General features: G+C 40.8%; 1 protein-coding gene and 1 pseudogene across 1 annotated transcript; both read left to right on the forward strand.

Moving 5' to 3' along the window:
- The first annotated feature begins 1,749 nt into the window (after positions 1 to 1,749).
- On the forward strand, positions 1,750 to 4,908 carry LOC114701048 (annotated as a pseudogene).
- Positions 4,909 to 11,363: 6,455 nt separating this feature from the next.
- On the forward strand, positions 11,364 to 20,572 carry LOC114701077 (heterogeneous nuclear ribonucleoprotein A3-like). The gene is made up of 3 exons (XM_037202272.1): positions 11,364 to 11,399; positions 18,934 to 19,744; positions 20,256 to 20,572. Exons 1-3 carry the CDS (start codon positions 11,364 to 11,366, stop codon positions 20,570 to 20,572), a joined length of 1,164 nt encoding a protein of 387 aa, XP_037058167.1.
- Positions 20,573 to 26,881: the final 6,309 nt, after the last annotated feature.

A 26,881-nucleotide genomic window follows, 5' to 3' on the forward strand; every position in this document is an offset into this window, starting at 1 on the left:
TTGGGAAGTGGTTTACTGGTGGAAGGCATGCTGATTGTAGTTTAGACTTGGCTCCTTTCAATGACAAACCTGGAGGAAAATTACCAGCTCATAATATTGAATTTTACCTACATAATTCTTCAATGAGCTCTTTGAGCCTGCCTAATGTTTTTCGTGCTTCTTAATTTCATGAAACCAGGATTGGGGCTGAAGTAGGTGATGTTTCTGGAAGAAACAGACCACTTATTGGTCCCAGGTGGCACCAGAGCTTTTGATCCTAATACAACCATTTTTAAGCAATGCCCGGGACTTGTAAAATTGGTCATTTTATTAGAGAAATACATTGGACTTGAAGTCAGAAAATGCCTTCATTGGGAGCTGCCACCTGATTGGATGATGATGCATTCAATGTTTGCAGTCACTTTCTAGCCAAATAATATTAGATTTTAGAAATATCTCTGAGAGAGTAGGCATTTTGGGGGAGAAGGTCATGCTTTCCAAATGGTTAGATACATCCTAGCACATTTGGAAAAGAAAATTATTCAAACCATAGTTTACATGAAATAACATTGAAACAGCAATTTGCTAGTTCATAAATTACAAATGAATACCTCCCCCACCCCAATGCCTTGCTATGGTCACTTATTTACTGTCTCACTCTCCTGTTTGTGTCTTAGGACAGCCATACAGGGCAGGGAGGCTGAGTCACCAGGCCTGCCTTATGTCATGAAGACAAGGTTCAGGAGCAGATGAAACCGAACTCCTATGGCTAGAGACAGAACTAGGCCTAGAGCTGGTGGCCTTGCTTCCCAGTGATCTTCCCAGATAATGTTTCTCTGGGCTTTCCCCACACCAACAATCTGAACCTCCAGACGTCTCCAAGGAAGAGTCCCTTCATCCCCTGGTTTCACAGGTTTCTGTAGTGAAGGGACAAAGGGCATTGAGTGTGGATACAGGCATGACTGTGGCAAACGGATAATGAGACTGAGTCTTGCTTCTTTGCTTCGCCAGCTGATGAGAGGGTGGCAAGACTTGAAGACCACCACACAAACACACCCTCTCATCTGTTATTTTGCTTATATAGAACCACCCTTTTTAGTGGCCAAATCCACTCAGGCACCATCTTTTCCAGTGGAAATAGTTCTGTTAAGAGCCATCCCACTCTATGAATGTACCTTTATGGAGCTGACCAGAGGGAAAAGTAATTGAATTTAATAAAAGCTGTAACCAATATAAAGCCACAGGGAAATCCATTTCACTTCAAAGCTGAGATGCATGGTTCCTAAATAGAATTAATTGCCTGGCTGTTTCTTCCATCAAATCTCAATCCAATAGCAAAGAGGTAAATTCCTTGGCATTTCTTATTTCATAGTCATATGAATCCCATCGTTGGTGATGACTGGAGTCATAGAAATCATTCTCAGAAATGTCGTTCTTCAGATTGATCAGTAACCACAGCTGGAAAGTCTTAGGGCATTGTGCTTAGGAGAGCTCGAATCTGTAATAGACCATCTTAGTGAAATTGTCAAAGTGAGACTTTTAAGGACAGTATTTTCTATCCTTAACCACCTCTGCATCCCCTTGTTAAAACTTTATTCCTAAAGAAACAAAAAAGAGGGAAATTCTTTCTCTTCTGGATTTCCCCAAAGAGACTCTTCGATGTCCTTGTTGGCTCACACTCAGATTAGTTAAATGCAGATTTAAAAATTTTCACCTCGGTGGAGTAGGGGACACCTCAGACTGCCAGAGCCGCACGACCAGAACGCAGTGATGAAGCCAGGTTTCAGCCCCCGTGGGGGCGGCTTTGGTGGCAGAGGAGGCTTTGGTTACAGGCGGTAGAGGAGGAGGACAACGCAGATGAGGAGGCTTTGGTGGAGGTGGAGGTGGAGGTGGAGGTGGAGGTGGAGGTGGAGGTGGAGGTGGAAGCTTCAGGGGATGAGGAGGTGGAGGAGGTGGACAAGGTGGAGGCTTCCAGTCTGGGGGCAGCTGGGGTCAAGGTGGTGGCCCGGGAGGCAAAAGAGGCAACCAGTCGGGGAAGAATGTCATGGTGGAACTGCATCAGCATGAAGGCGTCTTTATCTGTCGCGGAAAGGAGGATGCCCTTGTCACAAAGAATCTGGTCCCTGGAGAATCCATATATGGGGAGAAGAGAGTCTCTATTTCAGAGGGAGATGACAAAATTGAGTACTGAGCCTGGAACCCTTTTTGCTCCAAGCTGGCAGCAGCAATCCTGGGGGACATAGACCAGATCCACATCAAGCCGGGGGCCAAGGTGCTCTACCTTGAGGCAGCCTCAGGCACCACCGTCTCTCATGTCTCTGATATTGTCGGCCCCGGATGGTCTGGTCTATGCAGTTGAGTTCTCCCACCGTTCTGGCTGTGACCTCATCAACTTGTCCAAGAAGAGGAACAACATTATTCCTGTTATTGAAGATGCTTGGCACCCACACAAATAGCACATGCTTATCGCAATGGTGTGTTGTCAAGGGTTAGGAAAAAGGTTTTTTGTTTTTTTTTTTAAAGACAATTACTAGTTTTAAATACTTTACATTGGATTGGATTGTTTTATATTGTATACAAATTTAAAATTGATATTGTTAAAAAATGCTATATGTATATTTCTAATTGTACTTACACCGTTCATTTAACAATGCAATTTTCTAATCCTTGAATGTTATTATTACCAACTATTAGGATATAAAGAAATAAAAGTTAGTAGTTAGACATTACAATAGAACTTATAGTCATATTAGATATGTTTTAAAAATTGAACAGATATATTTTAGATAGACAGGTCATCTTCAAACATTTCAGAGATCTACAAAATATGGCATTTAAAATGTTTTAAGAACTTAAAAAATTTTTCTTTTTTGAGACATGTCGGCTCCTGGCAGTACCAATCTACTTCAGAGAAAATATGGGTATTGAAGAAACTGCATATGGAGTTAACTTTCATTGTGGCAAAAGTTAGCCACTGGACAACAAAGTATCCTTGAATCAACAGGACAAAATGGACAGACAGAACATGAAACAAAGGACTACTGATTCTTGCCAAAACAAGTTTGGTTATGGCTTTATCAAAAGACATCTTGTGAGGCCAGGACAATATGGTACCATCCCTGAGGTGGCCTTTGCAATCTGGAAAAGGTACAGTGCCCTTTTCTTTGTATAATATGGATGGCTGGTGACCACTCAGAATAATGCCTTCTAATATTTTTTTCAGAAACATGTGTTAGTTTATGATTTGCTTTTGAGGTTGGAGGGATGTTAATCTGAGTATTCCATTGTTGCAACAAGTCTCGACCCCACAGGTTCATAGCTATGTTAGCCACATCTTCTGAGGCCAGGACAATATGGCACCATCCCTGAAGTGGCCTTTGCAATCTGGAAAGTGCCCTTTTCTTCAAAGGCAGCTGAACAGGCAGTGGACCAATGGCTTCTGATGTGCAATGGAACAGCAGCTGAAACAGTTATTCTTGAAGAGTAACTAAGCTCACGCCTCTCAATAGTAGATTGGCATTTAATAGAGGGATGTGGAGAAGAACGGGATGCTGAGATGAAGCCATATATACAAAGCCAAGAAGAATGGACAGCTAAATTAAAAAACCGTCAACAATTTCCAGAATTTAAAATCCTAAATCATGACATGACACTAGTGAAATTCAGGTGTTTCTGGTACATGGACTGCTCTCACCCAATGTGAGGTTGAACTGTTGACCTTGTGTACAACCTACTTCACAAATGAGTCTGTCAGATACGCTAAGCCTATAGGCTGAAGATGATGCCCCAACACTGCAGAGAAATCTCAGGTGACTGTCCAGGCAGCTGACTGTTTCTGTCAACTCACAAATTTTTTGGAAGTTGCTTACATGCACTTCCTGTTTTTATTTTTGTTAGCTAATATTATTTCCTTCTTGGGTCTCTGAAGGAATTGAAGATTAGTTAGTTATAGTTAAAGATTAATTAGGATAAAAAGTGAATTGGATACATTTTGGACTTACCAAAATAGGATAGATAATGGAATTATTTTCTCTGAATTTGTCAATTACAAATGGACTAGACATTGTTTAGGTATTTATTACTTGTATATATTGTATATAGTTATTGTACTTTTGTATATAGTTTTTCTTTTGTTAGTTATAACCTTTTTCTTTTTTTCTTTTTATTAAAATAGAAAAGGGGAAATATGGTGGTATTTTATTTGTACTGAAATGTGATTTTGATTGTATGTTAATAAATAAAGTTGCCTGGGGGTCAGAGCTATTAGAGCCATAGCAAGAGCGTGGCGGTGGTAGTGCACACCTTTAATCCCAGCACTTGGTAGGCAGAGCTAGGTAGATCTCTGTGTGTTCAAGGATACAGCCAACATTGGAGACACACGCCTTTAATCTCAATACCACAGAAGACCTGGAGGGTTGTACATACAGGCAGTGATGAGGCAGTCATGTGTTTGGGTTTACAACCAATGAGAAGGCAGAACAGAAAGTCTATATAAAGATGAACAGACAGGAAGTAGGTCTCTTTCAGAGAGGTCTCTTGGCTTAAGAGACTAGCTGCAGGGTAAGGCTCTTAGCTCTGATCTCTTGGCTTTCTTTTTTGCATTGGTTCTGTGTTTCTTATTTAATAAGACGGTTGGTTACATCTACAATGGTGGATGTGATCTTTGCTGATGTGGCACAGCCAGACCAAATCCGGATTGTGGCCCTGAATGCCCACACCTTCGTGCAGAATGGAGGACACTTTGTGATTTCCATTAAGGTCAACTGCATTGATTCCACAGCCTCAGCAGAAGCTGTGTTTGCATCAGAAGTGAAGAAGATGCAGCAAGAGAACATGAAGCCCCAGGAGCAGTTGACGCTAGAGCCCTACGAACGGGACCACGCTGTGGTTGTAGGTGTATACAGGCCACCTTCCAAGGCAAAGAACTGAAACTCAGAGCTGTCTGGATTGGAAGAAATGTGTGTTGCTACTGTTGCACATGTAGTTTTTTTTTTTTTTTTCTATTAAAAGACTCAACTGTCAAAAAAATTTTTTTTTCACCTCACTGTCTGATTCCACATGGGGGACCCATCTAACACAGAAAAAAAGGAGAAAATATGAGGTCTGAATATTTGGTCTCCTCCCAAACTGATATTTTGAAAGCTTGGCCCCGGGGTGACATGTGGGAGGAGGAGCTTTGGAGAGTAATGAGGAAGACCATCATAGATGGCATTAGTGTCTTGGAAAGAGGTCTTGTGAGCTTCTGTGTCCCTCCACTATGTGAAGACACGGCAAGAAGGTGCCGCTCGTGAGTCAGAAAGTGCACCCTGCCAGACACTGTGCCTTGACCTTGATCAATTTCAGCCTCCATAACTGTAAGAAGCAAATTTCTCTTGTTTATAAACCATGCAGTTTATGGTATTTTGTTAATACCACCCAAATGGGGCTGAGACACAGACTGGGCTGAAGGGACTTCTGGCCTGTATGTTAAATCACTCCTCACTATGCCCTTTCTACATGCATTGTTTAAGGAAAGTCCTCTTCCTCCAAAGAGTACTGTTTCATGTTTTCTTTCTATAAGACTGCATATAGAGGAAAGGTAGGAAGGAGAGACAGACAGACACAGACAGACAGACATACAGACAGACACAGACAGAGAGAAGAGTGGGGAGAGAGAAAGAGAGAGAGTGGGGGGAGGGAGAGAGACAGACACAGAGACAGAGAGAGATTGTTGCAAGAACTGAACCTGGCTAGGACCTCTACCCTAGGGTGTCTTCCCTTGGGTGAAAGCACAGGGCATCTCAGATGTTCAGAAGTGACTCCTAAGAAAAGTATTGGGCAGAGGAAGAGGTCAAATGAAAACACAGCCATGAGGAAATATCTTACAAAGACTGTGATGGTCAGTTTTCATTGCTGATTGAATGTCTTTAGAATCACCTAGGAGACATGTGTCTGGGTGTATACATGAAGATTATCCAGAATGCTTTAACCCATTCAGTAAGACACAGCTTGGATGTGGGTGATACTATCCCATGGGCTGGGAACTTAGACTAAATAAAAAAGAGAAATTGAGCTGAGCATCAGCATTCATCTCTCTGCTTCCTGATAGGGGGAATGTGCCATCTGCGTCATACTCCTATGGTGCTTCCTTTCCCCCATGATGTACCCTAACCCTTCCACCATAAGTAAAAATAAGCCTTTCCTCCCTCAAGTTGCTTGTTAGGTATTTTTGCTATATCAATGAGATTAGTAACAAATATAATGACTAATATCAAACTCATGAGAAAGTGTGAAGGAAAAAGTGTTATGCATAACAATATCAATTATAAGTTTCTCCATAATAGTAAAATAATAGAATCATCTGAATGCCTCAAAGAAAGGAATTGACTGGATAAATTACAGAATATTAGATTGGTGGTTTAATAATATCAAGACTAAGTGTTGACTACATAGGCTAGGAAGAATAGGGAAAGGTGTGTATGATATAATATTTAAAAACACAAATAAATATGCACATATATGACAAGAACTATGTAAAATCACAGGCAAAAACTAGAAGTAAGTATATACACAAAAAGTATTTATGCTGGGGTAGTGAATTACAGATGATTTGAAAGTTTCTACTGCATTTTATTTCACAACATTGTTTTGTATGTGTGCATATAGAAAAGAATGATGTCTTAGAAAATGGAACTTCTTGTAAGTAGTTACCTGCATCTCCTCATCAGAACTGCCAGCTTGTAGTTCATGTCATTACAGATGCCTGTGGAGTTTAGCCATAGCCCAGAGACCAGAACTGTCTGAGTGTGACTGCAAACCATTACTTTCTCCATCTTCCTCGAGAAGCAGACTGACTTCACAGCTCAGCTTTCCTGGAGTTACCTAATCCCTAGCTGAACAGAAAGATTCAGGCATAGTCTGGCCTCTGTTTGGTTGTGTGTATGTGTACGCACATGGGGCATACATCTGCAGGTGTGTGTGCAGAATAGAGGACAACCCTGGGCATGATTGCTCCTCAGGTAATATCCATCCTTTTCTTTGGATCTGTCACTGTCTTGAAACTTACAAATATGTTTGAGTGGCTGGCTGACTAGAGAGACCTCCAGTGTTGTGACTCTAAGAATGTGCTACAAAGCCTGGCTCCCCCCCCCTACATGTTTTTTGGGGATTGATCTTAGTTCCTTGTGCTTGCAAGGCAAGCACTTTACTGACTGAGACATCTACCCAGACCAGCATGTGTAGTTTTTATTCTTTGGCTGGCATGCTTTTCTTCTGTCTATGGGGACTGCCAGAGCCTTTTCACTAGTGTGTATGGGTGACAAGAGCAGTATGTGGCACCTGGTGAGGAACCAACAAATAATTGCTGTGTGAATGAGTTGTGGAAACATTTGGATGGGAGGTAAACCACTACTTTGTTTTCTAAATTAGGGCTCATCTTGGGAGTGCCTCATCTGTCCACACACTCATCCAAAGTTTGCTTCCTGCTTCTCACAGCTATTGCTATGCCTTGGTATTAGACTTAATGTTCTCTGAGCCAAAAAACATACAGAGAGCCTTTGGAAAGCTGCTCTGTAGACCTCTGAAAGGGAATGTTAGAGAGAAGGGCATGCTGGGGACAGGAGGCTTGCTAATTCAGGATTACTGGCTATAAGCGACTATTGTGCCAATTTATTCTAGTGTCCCCTCTAGATGTGGAGAGAGAGAAGGGATTTGAAAACTGAGCTGGGCAGTTGGAAGAAAGGCATTGATGACCATGGCTGAACCAGAGTGTGTCAGAATGGAGAGGACCTTCACAGCAGAGGCTCCTGTTTCAGCCTCAATGGACACCTGAATGCCAATGGCCATGAGAGGACCAGATCGTAGATTCATACTGCATTGCCTAGTCCTCAAGGAGGGGCTGGGGTAGAAGAAAAGGGCCTATTCTTCACAGATGTGGTTGTGCCCTAATACTTCTTGGGTTCCTAGCCTCCATGTCCTGGTGGGAATAATAGCTGACATCTTCCTTGCTCAAAATACTTGATTCAAGCCCTACCAGTTCTTCCCTACATTTTATTTTTTTTTTTAATTTTTAAAATTTCATTTTGCATGCCAACCACAGATTTCCCCCTCTCTTCCCTCCCCCTGCTCTCCCAATCCTCACCCCCCCCCAATCCTCTTCTCCAAAAGGGTAAGTTCTTGCATGGGGGGACAGCTAAACCTGGTACATTCAGTTGAGGCAGGACCAAGCCCCTCCCCCCTACATCAAGGATGAGCAAGGTGTCCTGTGGGATGATTCATCTCTAACAGGCTTGAGGGCCAGCTGGCCCAAACCAGTAAAAAAGATACTTTCTGAGAGCCAACCTGGGTCTGCTAAGGGCCTTAGCAACAGCAGCTGAGACATGATCTGGAGATGACCTGGACCAATGAGAGTCAGCCATGTCACACCAGTATATGCATATTCATCAGACCTTCCAGGGTGGGGTGGAGGGTATATAAGGCTTCCTTAATAAACTGAGCTTGTTGTTTCAACATTCTCCCAGAGTCTGTGTCTTTGACACTGAGCCTACTTGGCCCCCTCCCCCAAAGGGAACAATGTGGTATTGTACTCCCCCAAATATTGTGCATGCTAATAAACTTATCTGGGGTCAGAGACAGAACAGCCACAATATTAAACATAAAGGATAGGCAGTGGTAGCACACGCCTTTAATCCTAGCATTCCAGAGGCAGAAGTCCATGTGTTCAAGGATACAGCCAGGCATGGTGACTCATCACACCTTTAATCTCCGAAAGCACGGCTTTAATCCCAGGGAGTGGTGGTAGAAAGCAGAAAGGTATATAAGGCGTAAGGACCAGAAACTAGAAGCATTTGGCTGGTTAAGCATTTTGGCTGGTTAAGCTTTCAGGCTTCTAGCAGCAGTTCAGCTGAGAGCCATTCGGATATGAGGACTCAGAGGCCTCCAGTCTGAGGAAACAAAACCAGCTGAGGATCTGGCGAGGTGAGATAGCTGTGGCTTTTTCTGGTTCTCTGAACTTCCAGCATTCACCCCAATACCTGGCTCAGGTTTGATTTTATTAATAAGAACTTCTAAGATTCATGCTACAGAACAACAGCACAGATCCCTGGCACAGTGTCCCACTGTAGGTAATGGGATCCAGAAAGCCAGCTCATGTACCAAGGATAGATCATGATCACACTGCCAGGGGCCCCTTAAACAGACCCAGCTACACAACTGTCTTCCATATGCAGAGAATCTAGTCTGGTCTCATGCAGGTTCCACAGCTGTCAGTCTAAATTTCATGAGTTCCTATGAGCTTGGTTCAGTAGTCTCTGTATATTTCCCTATCGTGATCTTGACCCTCCCTTGCTCATATAATCCCTCTTTCCTCTCTTTGACTAGATTCCTGTAGCTCAGCCTGGTGCTTGGTTGTGGGTCTCTGCATCTGCTTCCATCATCAGTCACTGGATGAAGGCTCTATGATGACAGTTAGGGTATTCACCAATCTGATTACCAGGGTAGGCCAGTTCAGGCACCTCACCACTATTGATCATAGTCTAATCTGGGTTTGTCCATGTGGATTCCTGGGAATTTCCCTAGCACCAGGTTTTTCCATTACCCCATAATATCTCCCTCTATCAAGATATCCCTTTCATTGCTTTCCTACTCCATCCTTCACCCAGCTGTACCATCCTGTTCCTTCATGTTTTCATCCCCATACCCTCCCCCTCTATTGCCCTCCTTCACCCCCAGTTTACTCATGGAGATCGCCTCTGTTTCCCTTTCCCAAGGTGATCTGTATGTCCTTCTTAGGGTCCTTCTTGTTTCCTAGCCTCTCTGGAGCTGTGGGTTGCAGTCTGATTATCCTTTGCTTTACATCTAGTATCCATTATGAGTGAGTAAATATCATGTTGGGTTACCTTATTCAGGATGATATTTTCTAGTTCCATCCATTTGTCTGCCAATTTCCTGATGTCATTTTTTTTACAGTTGAGTAATACTCCATTGTGTATGTGTACCACATTTTTTTTTATCCATTCTTCAGTTGAGGGGCATCTAGGTTGCTTCCAGGTTCTGGCTATTACATTTTTCAAGAAATCCTTTTTAAGAATCTCTTTCCTTTCTTGGTGAGATAGCTCAGTTGGTAAGGTGCTTAGGGTACAAGCACGGGGACTTGCAGCAGAACCCACCTGCAATCGCAGTACTGAGGCAGGGGTGTGTGTGGCAGTTCCTTGGAGCTCTGGCCAGCCAATCCAGCTGAATTCAGGGGTTCCAGGTATGTTAACAGACTTTGTATTGAAACTATATGTACTACGGTGGAAGAGTTACTGAGGAAGACCCACAACATTGCCTCCAGCTCTACATGCACATCCACACAAGCACCAACATTCATAAGTGCATACACACCACATATAGCTCCCCTCACTCTTTTTAAATTACAAGCCATAGTTATAGAAAATATGCGACTACTGCTGCTACTTGCCTTGTGCCTTGTAGCTAGAGGGCAAGGTGAAATTCAAGTTCCAACGATTATTTCTGATCAAATAGTGCAGAAACTAGAGGAATCCCACCTTCTGAGTTCAGAGTACTCAGCCTCTGTAGCTTTCTCACTTTCTCTTCTTATAAACCAGTAGCCAGAGACATTTTTCTGGATAATGACCAGAACATTATTGAAGAAAATCGAATTGTCAAGTGTTTTAATTGTGGCAAACAAGATCACCAAAAAAGGATTGTAGACAAGGCATTCCTAGAAACAATGTTGTTTTTTTTTTTCTAAGGATAATCCAATCAGAAGCTCCCCCAACCCCTTTCTGGAGTATGCCAAAGATGTGGCAAAGGCAGACATTGGACCAATGAATGCAGATCAACTAGGGACAGACAGGGTAACCTTTTGCCACCAGGAAATACCTTGAGGGGCCTTTCACAGGCCCCCATGTCAAATCTGGTTCAGTTATTCCTGGTCACTGTGGGAGAAATTACTCCCCAGAGCAATTAAAGGACCTAATGCCAATTGTAAAAAAAAACTATACTCCTCTGAATGATAGAACAGCTTTATAAAATAAAACAAATTTTCAGGAGAAACCATAAATCAAAATTGATAAAGATTAGATTTGAACAAGATTGACCTCTTGATTAGAAGAGGTGATAGTTCATCAAACATTGTTACCACTCAATTAAACTAACTTATAAAACTAACAAATGCTTTTTATTTGATCAGATATAACTTGCCAAAAGGAAAACACGCCAAAGTTAGGGTTGGAGAAGGTTTTGTTTTTGTCTTTCCAGGAGAATAAAACAACCATCTTGAGGCATTTAAAGATCTTTGGACAAATAAGTTTCCAAAGAAGAAGGGAGAACTACCTGAAAAAAATTACCAAGAAAAGGAAAAATCTGACCTAATGTGATCTCTGAAGTCTCCAAAAAGGAGGATGGAATTCTACAATGACGATTCCATCTGGACTATGGTAAGGCCACAAAGCTGAAAAACAACACCTAAAGATCAGCTTTGGACTACAAACTGCTCAGCACAATTTCAAGATGGCTAGCTGAGATGATCCAGCCTCACAGACTGCTCCAGCCAGGACTTGAGACAGGCTCTGAACTTCCCCATCACACAGAGACTGAACAACAAATGATATAGCTAGCTCTCCCAGGACTTGACAATTAACCCATATTTTTTCAGGATTCCCTGATGATTCTGTTGCTCCCAGACAGAAGGAAGTAATTTTAAAAACATGATGCCCACATTCCCAAAAAGTAGGGTGGGTGGGTTTTGGTCATTCAGTATGTTATGAATATTTGTCATCATTTAGGGTAGTTGGTTACAAGTTGTTATTGATAATGGTCAGGAAAAAGCTGAACAAAGGAGATTAGATTCGGGGATCTTGTTCTGAAAAGAAAAAGGGGGGTTATAGAAATAGGGTAAAAGGTAGATTATTGAATCTATTTTTAAAAAGCAGCTACTAGTTTTAAATACTTTACATTGGCTTGGATTTTTGTATATTGATAAAAATTTGAGGTTATTTTTGTAAAATTGTATATATGTTATAGAAACAATAGGATAAAAAGGTAGATTATTTAATCTACTTTTAAATCAAAAAAGCAACCAATTGTTTTAAATATTTTACATTGATATGGATTTTTGTATACTGATACAAATTTAAGATTATTTTGGTTATAACATACTGTGCATATTTTTCTACTCTTGTTCAAGGTATTATACCTATATAGATCATCTAACAATGTAATGTAAATGTCTAGTCCTTGAAAGTCATTATTACAAACTATTTAGGATAATAAAAAATGTATGCTAGTAGTTAGTCACCTTATTACAATCAAAGTTGTAGTCATGTTAAGTATGTTTTCAAGGTCAAACAGGGATATATTTTAGATAGACAGGTGGTCTTCAAACACTTCGGAGATCTACAGAATATAGCATTTAAGATGTTTTAATAATACATAATACAAGGTTTTTTTTTTTATGACAATGAGACATGTATGCTCCTGGCTGCACCAATCTACTTCAGAGAAGATAGTAGGCATTAGAGAAACTGAATATGGAGTTTACTTCTTTGTGGCAAAAGTTAGCCGGGGGCAAGAAAGTGCCCTTGCCTCAACTGCTGACAGTATGCTGTCCAAATAGGACAAGCAGGACAGAAAAAAAGTGACTGTAGAACTTTGCCAAGACAAGGTGGAACAGTCCTTCAAAAATCCTTCACAGATAAGTCTGTCAGATATTCTAGTCCTGTAGGCCAAAGATGGATGCCCCAATGTTGTAGAGGAACCTTGGGTGACTGTCCAGGCAGCAAGCTGTTTCTGTCATTTCTTATTTTTTGGAGGTCATTTGCTCTACACTTCCTGTTTACTCAAGTAATATTATATCCTTCTCAGGTCTCTGATGGAGTTGAAGACTAGAAAGTTATATAGTTTCCCTTGTTACTAGACTCAGAAAAGGAACTCACAAAAGAGATGTAAAGTGTATAAGATTGAGAGACAAAAAAATTTTGTTGGGTTGATAATGCAAGTTAAGATAGAAAGAGAAATAGGTACAACACTTTGGGCTTACCAAAATAGGACAGATAGTGGAGTATTTTTTCTGAATTTGTCAACTGCTAATGGACTAGACATTGTTAATGTAATTATTTCCTGTATATTTTTGTATATAGTTATTGTACTTATTGTATATAGTTTTCTATGTTAGTTAAAAACCTTTCCTTTTTGTTTAGACAAAAGGGGTAAATGTTGTATAATATTTTGTTTGTGTTCTGAAAAATAAAGCTTGCTTGGAGATCAGAGAGCAGAGCTAGCCACTAGTTAACCATAGAGGCCAGGCAGTGATAGTTCACACCTTTGATCCCAGCACTTGGGATCTCATGCCTTTAATCCCAGCACCAGGCAGGTGGAGACAGGATTTTAGCATGACCGTTCAGTCTAAGGATTTGTAGAGACAGAATCTTACCTCTGAGATTGCAGAGATAAGAACTCTTTAGTGGCTGGCTGCTCTGCTTCTCTGATGTCCAGGCAAGCTTTATTTGTCAGAACACATACAAAATATCATACAACACATTATGAACTTAATCATTGTCATATTACAATATCTGGCTACTGCTTGTCTGTATTCCCCTCCTATAAATGACATTGCTGGGAACATCCTCATATGTAGTGTTCTCCCAGGAAACTTGGCTTTCATAACTCAGACATAGTGGAAAACATTACAATATTTTATAGAAGACATAGAATATTTATGCTCTTAAATGAAATATAAACTGTATGGATAAAGGATGGGTGTGAAGACCTTGTGAACACATTGCCCATCAATTCTTGCAGAGCACTTCTGGATTCTGAGACCTTCCCGACCCTTGATGTTTGCCTCACTCTTCAGACTTAAGCTACTCTCTTGGACTTTGTGCCTGGCATCTCTTCACTCACATTTTAACCACTTATACATATGTACTCATTATTGATCTTCCTTGCTGCATAGTATTCTGTTCAGATTTTCATTGTTTATCATTTTTAGTCTCAAATCCTACTGTTGTGAACATCTTTTTTGTGCTCCTGGCACCCACATGCTAGTGTTTTTCTAGGAGTGAAATTAGGCATGCTCCTGCCATATATTTTGATCTGTGGCAGATTCTTTAATTCTGCATGGTCTGTTAGGGGTCATATGGGAGTTTTTTAAATGGCCAACGGAGACTTTCATGAGCTCCTGATGTCAATGTTCAGATGGACAATACAGTTGGCATGTGGACACTCAGCATTCCTAGTTCCTTCTCTGTAATACCAGTGACATTCTCACAAGAGGGGAGTCCCCTCTGGTCCATGCTGGAGCCAAGGAGAGCCCACTGTAGCCAGAGTTTGGGAGTGGGACATGTCCTTCGTCAGTGATACAGTAGTTTGACAAATTTTTGTTGATGAGACAAACAGAACCATGTTAAATGTCCCATGTCACTACCCAGAGCTCAACATGTAGCCTCCATAGTAGTTAGAAATTTCAATGAAACAAACAGCCCAGCACTTCTGGGGTAAACCATTGATGGAAAGCAGAATGACATGATCTAAAAGATGACTGATCTTAGCAAATGGGTCTGTGTGCAAGGGTCTCCAGCTAGCCTTTTCTGCAACTTAAAAGAATATGAACAGTTAATCACAATGTGTGTGTGTGTGTGTGTGTGTGTGTGTGTGTGTGTGTGTATGAGACAGACAGACAGAAAGACAGACAGACAGACACACACACACACACAGACTTTGTCTTCATTCTTTTAGTTTTAGTTTTTGATACTATGGTGGCCTTGAACTCACCTCCAGAGTACTAGGATTACAGTAGGTGTCACCACATTCAATATCTTTATTCTTGACAGAGGTAAATTCTAGTTGGTATCTGCAGCCCCTTGGGTCATGGTTCATTGTTCTTTGTCAATTTTTTGTATTAAGTTATTAATATATCTTTACTGTATTTTATATATAAATATATAGTTCTGTAATTACCCATACAACTTACATATAAATTATTATATAAATCATATATTTTATGAGTATATGCAGAAATGAATACATTCCAAATATAATTTTAAATACAATATTAAAATTTTATATCTTTAAACTCATTTAAAATATTTTCACATATAAGTATATAGTTAGCATATAATATAAATTATATAGTTTAAACGACATTGAGGGTGAGGTCAATACTAAGGCAGCTGACATAGAAACAAAGGGGATGATTGCAAAATCGTTGGGAATTTTCCCTTCTTGCTGCCACATCTTTCCTGTGTGCAGGTATGGCCTGGGAGCATGCCTAACTGCGCATGTCTACCTCCCTTGCCCGTAAAGCTGCAGGCTTGTTAATCCAGATGCAGTTGGACTAACTGAAGCTATAGTCATTATACTTAATTGGGCGAGTGGCCCTCTGAGCTGTCTATAAACTGTGTGTTCACAATGAGGTAATTAATAACGCCACTTCCTTTTGGGAGACGTATCATTAGCCATTATTTCTAGAAACATGACATTGATCTCTTTATTCAGAGAGGTAATTGCAGGTTTCTGAAAAGAGTGTATGGTTTACCCAACAATTCCCCACAAATGACATCATCGCTGAAAAGTAAAACCCACAAAATCTGTCATTTTGAATCCATAGCTGGGATTTAATTCCCTAGGTGATTAAAAATAAAGACTCTGAAAAAAGTGTGTATGTGTGGGGGGACTATTTTGGGATGGAAATGTAAGAGAAAGATAAGATAGTTTTTCATTTTAATTTATTGGTAGTTTCTATAAGAACAGTTGGAGGCAGAGAATTTGTGCCTATATAGTTGGGACTATAGGAATAAGAGAAATAAAGAAGCACTCCCCCCTTTTTAAAAAAAAAATGTTTGTGACTGCCTTTTGATAATGGTTTTCCTATTGTGTCTTAAACTCAGCTGACAAATGAATTTGATTTCAATATTACCATCTGGAAGCCCATGCATTAAGTCTAGTTCTTGACTTTAAAAAAATAAAAAATGACCAAAAAAACAAAAACAAAACAAAACAAAAGTCCACCCAGGACTTGACATTTCTCATGACTTGGACCCATCCTGTTGAGCAAGAAATAAGCAAAGATTTCAGAGTGACTCTGGGTAAAGCTGGAGCCACGCGGTCAGGTCCACTTCAGTGTTCACATTAAATTGAGAATGTCTGAACTGCTACATCTCATCTTTATGGGCTTTCTAAGGTTGTTGCAGGATTAAAAAAAAGTAAGACTTTTATTCATTTGGGTTATTTTCTTTCCAGTTTCAAATCCACCTGGTTTTGCAAAACAGTTTTTATGCATTGGTTAAGATGCTAAAATCAATTGCAAAGGAATATACCTCCAGACACTGGTCCATTTTATACTTTGAGCCATTTCACATATTGATGAATTTGGAAATCGTGATTTTCTAAAGCATTTTTCTTGTTTGGTACAGATGAGGCAGTGGACATAATCTATATAGAAATGAGATGCCCTAAGCTGGTCATAAACCTGCTTTTCACAAATATGTCCAGGGGACCCCCAAAATGAAAGATGCTGCAAATTAGTTTGAAACAGGGCGCATTTGTCTATTCTCTTAGACAAATAGAGCAGGTAGACACTAAAAGAAGTCTGTAGCATAGAAAACTGCCCAGCTTCATTTACCTAGAGGTTAGCTAGTTTGCTGAAAACTGTTTCCTCTTTCAGTTATAATGTATATTTCTTCAATGTTTATAACAATGGGCTAAAGCCAACAATCTCACCCTTTTTGTCATAATTCCCGTTAACACATTATGGAGTTAGCGTGTCTCAAAACACCAAAGGAAGCAATACCCAAAGTGATCTCATTTAACTATCTATTCAGCTTCTCTTCTATTCAGAGAAACAAGGGAGCCATTTGAATATGGAATGTCTTATGAAATTAATAATTCTCAACCTGGAAACAATGAACTACCACAGGTGCAAATTCATTTCTCAGACATAAAATAATCTTCACGATTAGTCAGGCTAGTGAGGTGGTGTTGACCAGATCTGGTCTGCATTTAGCCTGCCAAGAGGAGGGAAAAGGTGTTTCCCATGAAAGTTAAAGCAATAACATTTTAAGATCATAAACATAATTTTAAAAGTTTAAGAAAAACCTAATGAAAGAAAGTAGCTCATTTAAATTTTAGTTTCTAAAGCCAGGCAGTGGTAGTGCACGCCTTTAATCCCAGCACTCGGGAGGCAGAGGCAGGCAGATCTCTGTGAGTTCGAGGCCAGCCTGGGCTACCAAGTGAGTTCCAGGAAAGGCGCAAAGCTACACAGAGAAACCCTGTCTTGAAAAACCAAAAAAACAAAACAAAACAAAGCAAAAAAAATTTTAGTTTCTAATAAACAATGGTGGTTTTTCAGTGTGATGTTCAAATGCTAGATAATTATTTGGATGGTAGGATTAAGATACCATTTATTATCTTTGCACTAAATGTGATGATACTACATTAAATAATTTGGATTTTAAGGTTTTGAATCTTGGAGGTGGTATTTATTTGTGGCTTATGAGTTTTAAAACCATAAGCTCATGATGAATTTGGCTAACATTATTAAAAGCCACATCTTAAATATCTGTGCCTTGTTAAATATGTTAAATTTATTAGTACAGTTGTCTGTTGGATTTTCTTTTTAACATGGCAGGAGCACAAGCATTTTAATCTCAATTTGTTCTAAATGCTCAAATGTACCTCCAAACACTTTATCTAGTTATTTATATGGAGGTGTTATTTTGCTCATGCAGAGAGCAGCTCCATTTGAGATGCCCTTGGTGAATATGGGAATGAAAATTTCTTTGACTTAAAAGAATAATCACTCCTGTTAAGAATCAAAACTCCATTTTCTCTTTCAGATCTGGCCCCGATATCTTCAATATCCCCCTTCATTTCCAAGGGGGACGTTGGAGAGTGGCTGAGATAGGCACACCCTAGGAGAGTCCTGAGCTGCAGGGTACTGCAAAGGTTTCTCTATGGGCCAGGTTCCTGGGGTTTCTTGGTTTCAGGGATTGGGAAGTATAGTGGTGACTCTAATGCTTCCCTAATGTATTATTCTACATGTGGGAAATGAACAATGGAAGTCTTCCAAGGGGCCTTTAAGTCAAACAAATAGATTCTGGCTATATCAAGTCAGTGCATGGAAATGGTTTTTGTCTTTCTTTTCCTGCCTTGGCGGGTCTGATAAAAATCAGAAACTTCCCTACCCTTTGGATTTTTAAGTAGAAAAGAAAGACCAGATTAAGGCCTGGATGCCTCTCTCTGGGCCCACTGAACCTGAACCAAGTGGCTGTAGGTCGCAGGAACAAGAGGCCCATTGTCATCTTCATTAAGCAAACCTACCAAGCCTGATGAATGGGAAGCATTTTAAAAGTAAATTCACTAGAATTTGGATGCGTTTCTCTTTAATTAGTTTGATTAGCCCTGAGTCTGAGGACTTGTCAAACACCTGGTATTAACCCTGTTCTGCTGACCTTCAGTAGGGGAAAAGCTGAGGATGGGAGAGAGGAAGGGGGGGATTAGCAGAATGAGAGCCCCCTTTTGTGAGCCTGTGTTCCAGATGAAAAGAATCATTACCACAATGATACTTCTAATTATACTGTCATTAGGATACGTCCTGGGTTAGCGATGGTGCAGGGAGCCTCGCTTTTAGACAACATGACCCAGGATAGGGAAGAAGGGAGGCCTGGAAGACGGTTAACCCTTTCACTAGACTCAGCCCAACCTAAGTGCCCAGAGTTTAACTCAAGCATTTGCTATTGGCAAACTGTTGGTTCACTCTCCATCATTGAGAAGAGTCATCTGTAGCTTTCCTGTTTAGAGTTATCAGTTAAGCGCCAGTGGGCATGCTGTTTCTTGGGGTATGTCATTCTCTAGGAGACCTGTGACCAATCAGTAGAACTTCAGTATTCATAATTCCAGTGTGAGCATATGTGAGCAATATTGGGAACTGCTAAGACGTAGGCTATAGGGTAATGTGTTCACAAAAGAATGTAGCTTCTTGACTCCGGCCGTCGCCACCGCCACGGGGGGGCGGGGGGGGGGCATGATCCAAAAGAACCAGAACAGTTGAGGAAGCTGTTTATTGGTGGTCTGAGCTTTGAAACCACAGATGATAGCTTAAGAGAACATTTTGAGAAATGGGGCATACTTACAGACTGTGTGGTAATGAGAGATCCCCAAACAAAACTTTCCAGGGGCTTTGGTTTTGTGACCTACTCTTGTGTTGAAGAGGTGGATGCTGCAATGTGTGCTCGGCCACACAAGGTTGACGGGCGTGTGGTGGAACCAAAGAGAGCTGTTTCTAGAGAGGATTCTGTAAAGCCTGGTGCCCATTTAACCATGAAGAAAATTTTTGTTGGTGGTATTAAAGAAGATACAGAAGAATATAATCTGAGAGACTACTTTGAAAAGTATGGCAAAATCGAAACCATAGAAGTTATGGAAGACAGGCAGAGTGGAAAAAAGAGAGGATTCGCTTTTGTAACTTTTGATGATCATGACACAGTTGATAAAATTGTTGTTCAGAAATACCACACTATTAATGGGCATAATTGTGAAGTGAAAAAGGCCCTTTCTAAACAAGAGATGCAGTCTGCTGGATCACAGAGAGGTCGTGGAGGTGGATCTGGAAACTTCATGGGTCGTGGAGGAAACTTTGGAGGTGGTGGAGGTAATTTTGGTCGTGGTGGAAACTTTGGTGGAAGAGGAGGCTATGGTGGTGGAGGTGGTGGCAGCAGAGGTAGTTATGGAGGTGGTGATGGCAGATATAATGGATTTGGAGGTGATGGTGGCAACTATGGTGGTGGTCCTTGCTGTGGGATGTTCTGTATGAGCCCTTCTTGGGTTCCTCGTGGCTTTGCCCAGCAGGTCCGCATGGAGGATGATTAGGACCATGGGCCTGAGTGCAGGTGTCTGAGATGGTCTGCACTTGGCTGTGCTGGGGGATGGTCTGTATGTCAAGTTGCTCTGATTGGTCAATAAATAAAACCTGATTGGTCGTGGCTAGGCAGGATGTATAGGCGGGACTAACAGAGAGGAGAAATAAAAGAACAGGAAAGCAGAAGGCGGAGGCGGAGGCCATGACCAGCAGCATGTGAAGATGCTGGTAAGCCACCAGCCACGTGGCAAGGCATAGATTTATGGAAATGGATTAATTTAAGCTATAAGGACAGTTAGCAAGAAGCCTGCCACGGCCATACAGTTTGTAAGCAATCTAAGTCTCTGTGTTTACTTGGTTGGGTCTGAGCAGCTGTGGGACTGGCAGGTGACAGAGATTTGTCCTAACTGTGGGCAAGGCAGGAAAACTCTAGCAACAGGTCCTGGTTACAGTAGTAGAGGAGGCTATGGTGGTGGTGGATCAGGATATGGAAACCAAGGTGGTGGATATGGTGGAGGTGGAGGAGGAGGATACGATGGTTACAATGAAGGAGGAAATTTTGGTGGAGGTAACTATGGTGGTGGTGGGAACTATAATGACTTTAGAAATTATAGTGGACAACAGCAATCAAATTATGGGCCCATGAAAGGGGGCAGTTTTGGTAGAAGAAGCTCAGGCAGTCCCTATGGTGGTGGCTATGGACCTGGTGGTGGAAGTGGTGGATATGGTAGCAGAAGGTTTTTTTTTTTTTTTTAAAAAAAAAAAAAAAGCAGAAAAGGGCTACAGTTCTTAGCAGGAGAGAGAGCGAGGAGTTGTCAGGAAAGCTGCAGGTTACTTTGAGACAGTCGTCCTAAATGCATTAGATGAACTGTAAAAATCTGCCACAGAAGGAGCAATGATCCATAGTCAGAAAATTTACTGCAGCTTAAACAGGAAACCCTTCTTGTTCAGGACTGTCATAGCCACAGTTTGCAAAAAGTGCAGCTATTGATTCATGCAATGTAGTGTCAATTAGATGTGCATTCCTGAGGTCTTTTATCTGTTGTAGCTTTTTCTTTTTCTTTTCATTACATCGGGTATATTGCCCTGTAAATTGTGGTAGTGGTACCAGGAATAAAAAATTAAGGAATTTTTAACTTTTCTAAAAAAAAAAAAAAAAAGAATGTAGCTTCTTGACCAAAAGCCTGGATTTGGGAGGCTGATGCCCTGGATTTGAATCCCAGCCTCATAACTCATTAGATCTGCGGCATTGATTGGACAATTTGAGAAATTCATGAGGAATTCTTAAAAAGGGGGAATAGGAAGCTTCCAATTCCTTGTCTATTAAATGGAAGAAATGATTGGCCAGGTATGGTGTTTCAGGCCTGTAATCACAGCACTTGGGAGGCAGAAGTAGGTGTTTCTGAGCTTGAGGCCAGCCTGGTCGACATAGTGAGTTCCAGGATATCCAGGGCTACATAGAGAGACCATGTCTCAAACAAACAATTGCTCCCCCTGCTCCCAATAAAGGAAAAGGAAATAGTTGTTTCTGAGTTCACAGAGCTTTTAGTAGGCAAAGGGGGTGTTTTCTGATTCATTCTTAGTGCTAAATATCACAAAGTACGTAGCAGGCTCTTAGAAAATGGTTGAAGATGCAGTTACTGGGTCTTTTGTGTGCATGTGAATATTATACATATATGGGTGGAACTTGCATATGGGGGCCTTAGGTTTGACATTGGGAATCTCCCTCACCTCAGTCCACCTTATATATTGAGGCAGGGTCTCTCATTTGAACTCAGAGCTGGCTGATGCAACTAGTCCAGCTAGCCAGATTGTCCTAGGTATCCTGTCTCCATTTCCAGAACCCCTGTATAAGCAGACTACTATGTCTGGCCTTTACATTGGTGTTGGGGATTCCAAACTCAAGTCCTCAAGCTTGCAAAGTAAGCACTTTACCCACTGAACCATGTCCCCAGCCCCAGGCTGAACACTCACTAAGGTGAGTGTACACATTCCTGAAATTACTAGACACTCGGCAATTTCTGCCTATGTTACGCAGAACCTCCTGACCAAGGTTGCATGCCTGCGGTTAGATATTCATTGTTTCTGTGGACTCTAGATAAAAAGGCTCTAAAGAAGGCTGGGTAGTAAATGGAATTCTTTATTTTCCCAGCCTGCCTGTCTGCCTCCGAGTACACACTCCTCAAAACTGTGTTGGTATAAATACCCAATAAGACACATTTTTCTAATAAGAGTGGTATGCTTTGTGTTGGTGACATTTGGAGAGCAAGAATGATAATGTTAGAAAGAATCTCTCAATATTTTCAGGACATTATTCTTCAGGACAATGCACTATGATGCCCCAAATGGGGTCATGGATTTCAGTGAGAATAAATCCAATCCTGTTGACATCTTTTAAAAACTGTATCTGCCCCAGATTTCAGTTGGCACCGAGATTTCAAAAAATATTTTATTTCAATATTCTTTATACATATAAATGGATTTACATGTAAGAGAAGAATGTGAACTATTTGAAAGAATAGCACTATTTATATTTAAACTATTCTTATGCTTTATGGTGATTCTTTTCTCTGTGTGTTGAACAATAGCCTAGAGAAACCACAATTTCAACTATTGTAAAATAAATCGGTCTTGAATTTCACACTTCAAGGGTGTGGATTTTTCATGAAGCATAACGAAAAGATTGTATTGAGGGGATTGATATTGCTGACAAATAAGGATGAGGATCCAACGTGGCTGAGGGATAAGGCGAGTGCAGAGCAGGCAACCAGCAGTGTTGTCTGCCTTTTGCCTCAGTGTGTCTCTGTCTCTCTGTGTCTCCCTCTCCAAAATACTCACATGCCTACATCCTAGACAAAGATAAAGTTATGCAGCCCCCCAATAAAACCATTATGCGACATTTCTAATGTAGTAATTTTTATTAAGTAGAATCACTATTTTTATTTTTAAGCCCTTCCTATGATTAATTTACAATCTACACATGGCGGGGGGTGGGGGGTGGATCATGCTAAAGTCACTTGATTCTGAACTCTGAAGGTAGCTAAATCCAGGAGCTGGTTAATTCTGTGACCATTGTAAAGATGCCATTGTGTTGCTATGAATTTTAATTAAAATAGCAGACTTTGTTTAATCCCTTTATTAAAAAAAATCTCCCTAGGATGCAAGTTAAAAAGTTTATATAAGAAAGCAGTTCATTTTGAGATGTTTGAATATCTTGTCTTCTGTTCAAGTCTCATTAACTCAGCCCCCACAATCATTTATTCCCCAAGAAAGCAGTTTCACTCCTACTTTGTGTAAAAAAAGCAGATCCCAAAATTTGTTTTTAAGTATAATTAGGGTCCTAAAATGTGTGGTTGCGCTCTGAAAACTATCTCTGAGCTTTTTTGCAATACAAGTTAATTAACTGGATTTAGATATTTGCAAGATGATATATTTAATGGGATTACTGCTCATATAATGTTCTCAGTGACTGATTTAGAGTCTAAGCTCACAGGACCAGGGACTGAATTTCCAGCTCTTTGAGAGTTAATGTTGTGTTAAGGAAAAGTACAATCTGACCCTCATTGTTCATGAATAGGTAAATTATTCCCGTGAAATGGAGCCGGGCCCTATAAGGGCTGTAGCCTGGCAGATGTGTGATCAAGAGGGCACAGACCATCACATTCCAGCAACTGCCCCCAGGTAGTTGGATCCCCACACCTGAACTCCTGACAAGTTCAAGGCAATTGTGTCTCAGTCAAAATAGAATGGCCCATTATTCTCAGTCTGTCTCCCAAGTGGGATCAATCAGATGCTCCAGCCAAGGCCTGAAGATAAACACTCATGTTTTGGTTGGTTGAGAGTTAAAAATGGAAGCATACAACACTGCTCTGCACTCCTAGACCTGGCCATTGTAAGCATGGAATGCTCTAAATCCATCTTTCAATGGAGGAATTCAAAATATCTGTGATTTATTTTATTAGACTAGATGGAAAGGTAAGGAGTAGTGATGCCTTTGGAAGGAAGGTCAGTGGAGAAATGAGAGCCTTCAGAAAGAAAGAAAGTGAAAAAGAGGAAGAGAAAAAGAAAAAAGGATTGGGGGAGGGGGAGAGGAGAGGGAGCAGAGAGGGAACCCTATCTATCCTTATCTGCTTTTGTTCTTATGTTGTTCTTCTTTTTCTTTCTTAAAGCACATATATTTTGGCCCATCAGTTGCATATACTCTAGTGTTTCCCCAGTCATTACACACACATTAATGACTATAATTTCAATTGTTCTCATCAGAGAACTATTGTAAAAAGAACATTTTAACTAAAATGATGAAATTTGCATTAAATGTATAAATATTAGCTTAGTCAAACCATGATTCAGAGAAAATTTAAGTTCTCTTCCAGTTGGAAGGCCACATAATTCTTCATTTCAATTACAAGTTAGTGAGTGAAATCACTGTTTGTACATGACCTAAAAAGATCAATTTTGGGTATGCCTTATAACTCACTTCTAAGATCATTGGTGGTAAGCACAAAATGACTTTAAAGCAGTGATTTTCAACCTTTGTAATGCTGCTGCAACCCTTTGACACAGTTCTTCGTGCTGTGGTGACCCCAACCATAAAATTATTTTTATTGCTAATTCATAAATGTAATTTTGCTACTGTTGTGAATTGTAATGTGAATACCTATGTTTTCTGATACTTAGGCAACCCCTGTGAAAGGGTCATTTGACCCCAAAGGAGTCGTGACCCACCAGTTGAGAACTACTACATTAAAGGAAACTTCTCTGAAACAGAGATGGGTAGGTTAGAAAACTTAGAGGTAAAAATGGAAGTGTTGAGTATAGGTCTCTTTAAAAGGGCAGAATCTGCAAACCAGGAGCTGAAAAGCTGAAAGATCATTTGATCTGAATTCCAGGAGGTTGTTGCCCAAGGAGGCAAAGCAACTCTCTGAAGAGAGAGCAGGAGCCTGCATCTTACTTGGTTCCTGGGACCCCTCAGTGGATGGCTAGGCTACAGGAAGGCAGGAGTACCAGATGTATGATGAAGAGAAAGAGTCTGACTTCTTCTTTCTCTAGTAATGCTCTACAGAGTCAGGACAAGGTCACGGGCTGCCCTACATAGCCCTGTTCTGTCCATGGAGAATCCTTCCTTGAGTGGCTGGAGACTTTGAGCCTCTTCACCCAGTAGCCTTGCAGTGATTGCTGTTCTAGCTCCAAGGACTCCTGGCTTGGCTTACAGGGGTGTCCTTCACCCTTTCTCTTCCTATCCCTCTGCCCTTCTGATCTTCTCAGCAGCTTAGGGTTTTTGAGACCCTGGTATCTTTTGGTTGAAGCCCACCTTAAATAAGCCTACCCTAGCTTGTTTGAATCTTCATGTGTGTTCAGCTCTAAAGGATTAAGGGTTCATTTTTTTTTTTTTGCTTGATTGAGCTTTTTTCTAAATCCAAGATTGCTGTTGACCTCCAGCTCCCTTCATCTAATTAACCTTCACCTTTCCCTTAGATCTTAAGTCCTTTTCTCTTCTTTGTTGACCTGTAAGACCAGGTCAATCCCTACACTTTGGTACCTCACATATCTCTCCCATGGAATCCAATAGAACTGTAATTTTCTATGTATTCCTGGATACTTCTAGTGCAACTTTTTGGAATAGTGAAGACTCACAAGAACATTAGAACCCAGAAGCTTGCTTGGTCTTCACTCAGCACCCTCCAACAGTCTCATTGGACATAACCACAGTATGATGTCAAAACATTGGTACAGATATCAGGGAAATGGCTCAATCTATAAAGTGCTTGGCTTCCATGCAAGCATGAGAATCTGAGTTTGATCCCTAGAGCTAATGGAAAAATCCTGAGGGATTATAATACTGCGGTGGGAATAGGTATATCTATGGGGGTCTTTGGCCAGCTAGCCTTGCTTGCTGGGTGAGTTCTTGGTCAGTGAGATACACTAGCTCAAAAACATTCCATGGTAAATATGTCCTGATGAGTGACACCCAAGGTCTTCTGCCTTCTATATGTACATGAACACAATATAAATATGCACAAGGACAATGTACCTACACACAAATATTGATATATCACTATTATATTTATTATATTATATATAATTATATTCAAATAAAAATACTGAAATCCTAACAGTTTATATAAATGTATGTGCATATTGTTTTTGTGGAGTCTGGTAACTATAGTCCCAAGTGGGATACAGAACCATTCCTTCCCCAAAGATGCTTCCCCTGTGCCAACCCTTCATAATTTCTCACTCCTCATCCCTTACCCTGACATCTGTTGCTCTGCCCTCCATCACTGTAAGGTGGTGACCTTGGGAATGCTATGCAAGCAAGGTCACAAACTGTCACCCTCTGCCTGCGGCTCTTAAGCTCAGTATCATTTCTTTGGGACTCACCCAAGTTGTTTGTGGCAATCAATAATGTGTTTCTTTTTATGTCTCAGCAGTATTCTCTATCTGGATAGATCCCAGCCACTTATTCCCTTGTTAGAGGACATTTGTTGTTTTTCCAGTTTGGAACTGCAACAAATGCAAGTCCCACTAGTATCCATATGGAGGTTTTATGTGAACACATATTTTTTCTTAGATAAACATTAAGTGTAATTGCTAGGTTATGTAGTGTGTACTTACAAGAAACCCACAACTGATTTTTGTCATGACTTCGTCACTTTTCACTCTTGTCATCAGCATAGAGGAGACTTGGAACTTGATCCTGAGAAAGAGCACAGGAGTAGCTACACTTTTGATTTGCTTAACACCTGACATGCTGCATGGTTTCCCATGCTCTTACTTGGCATCTTTCTTCCTTCTTGTTTTCCTTCCTTCCTTCCCTCCCTACCTCCCTTCTTCCTTCCTTCCTTCCTTCCTTCCTTCCTTCCTTCCTTCCTTCCTTCCTTCCTTCCTTCCATCCTTCCTCTCCGCCCCCTCCCGCTTCTTTCTTGTTTTGGAAAAGTGTCTGCTCAAATCTTGTCAGCTTTCTGACGATAGCAGGATAGACCAGTGGGTCAAGGCACTGTACAAGCCTGGTAAACTTAGTTCCGTCCCTGAAAATCATGTAAGGTTGGAGGAGAGAACCTGATC

Source organism: Peromyscus leucopus, chromosome 1, assembly GCF_004664715.2.
Source record: "Peromyscus leucopus breed LL Stock chromosome 1, UCI_PerLeu_2.1, whole genome shotgun sequence".
Lineage (NCBI taxonomy): Eukaryota > Metazoa > Chordata > Mammalia > Rodentia > Cricetidae > Peromyscus > Peromyscus leucopus.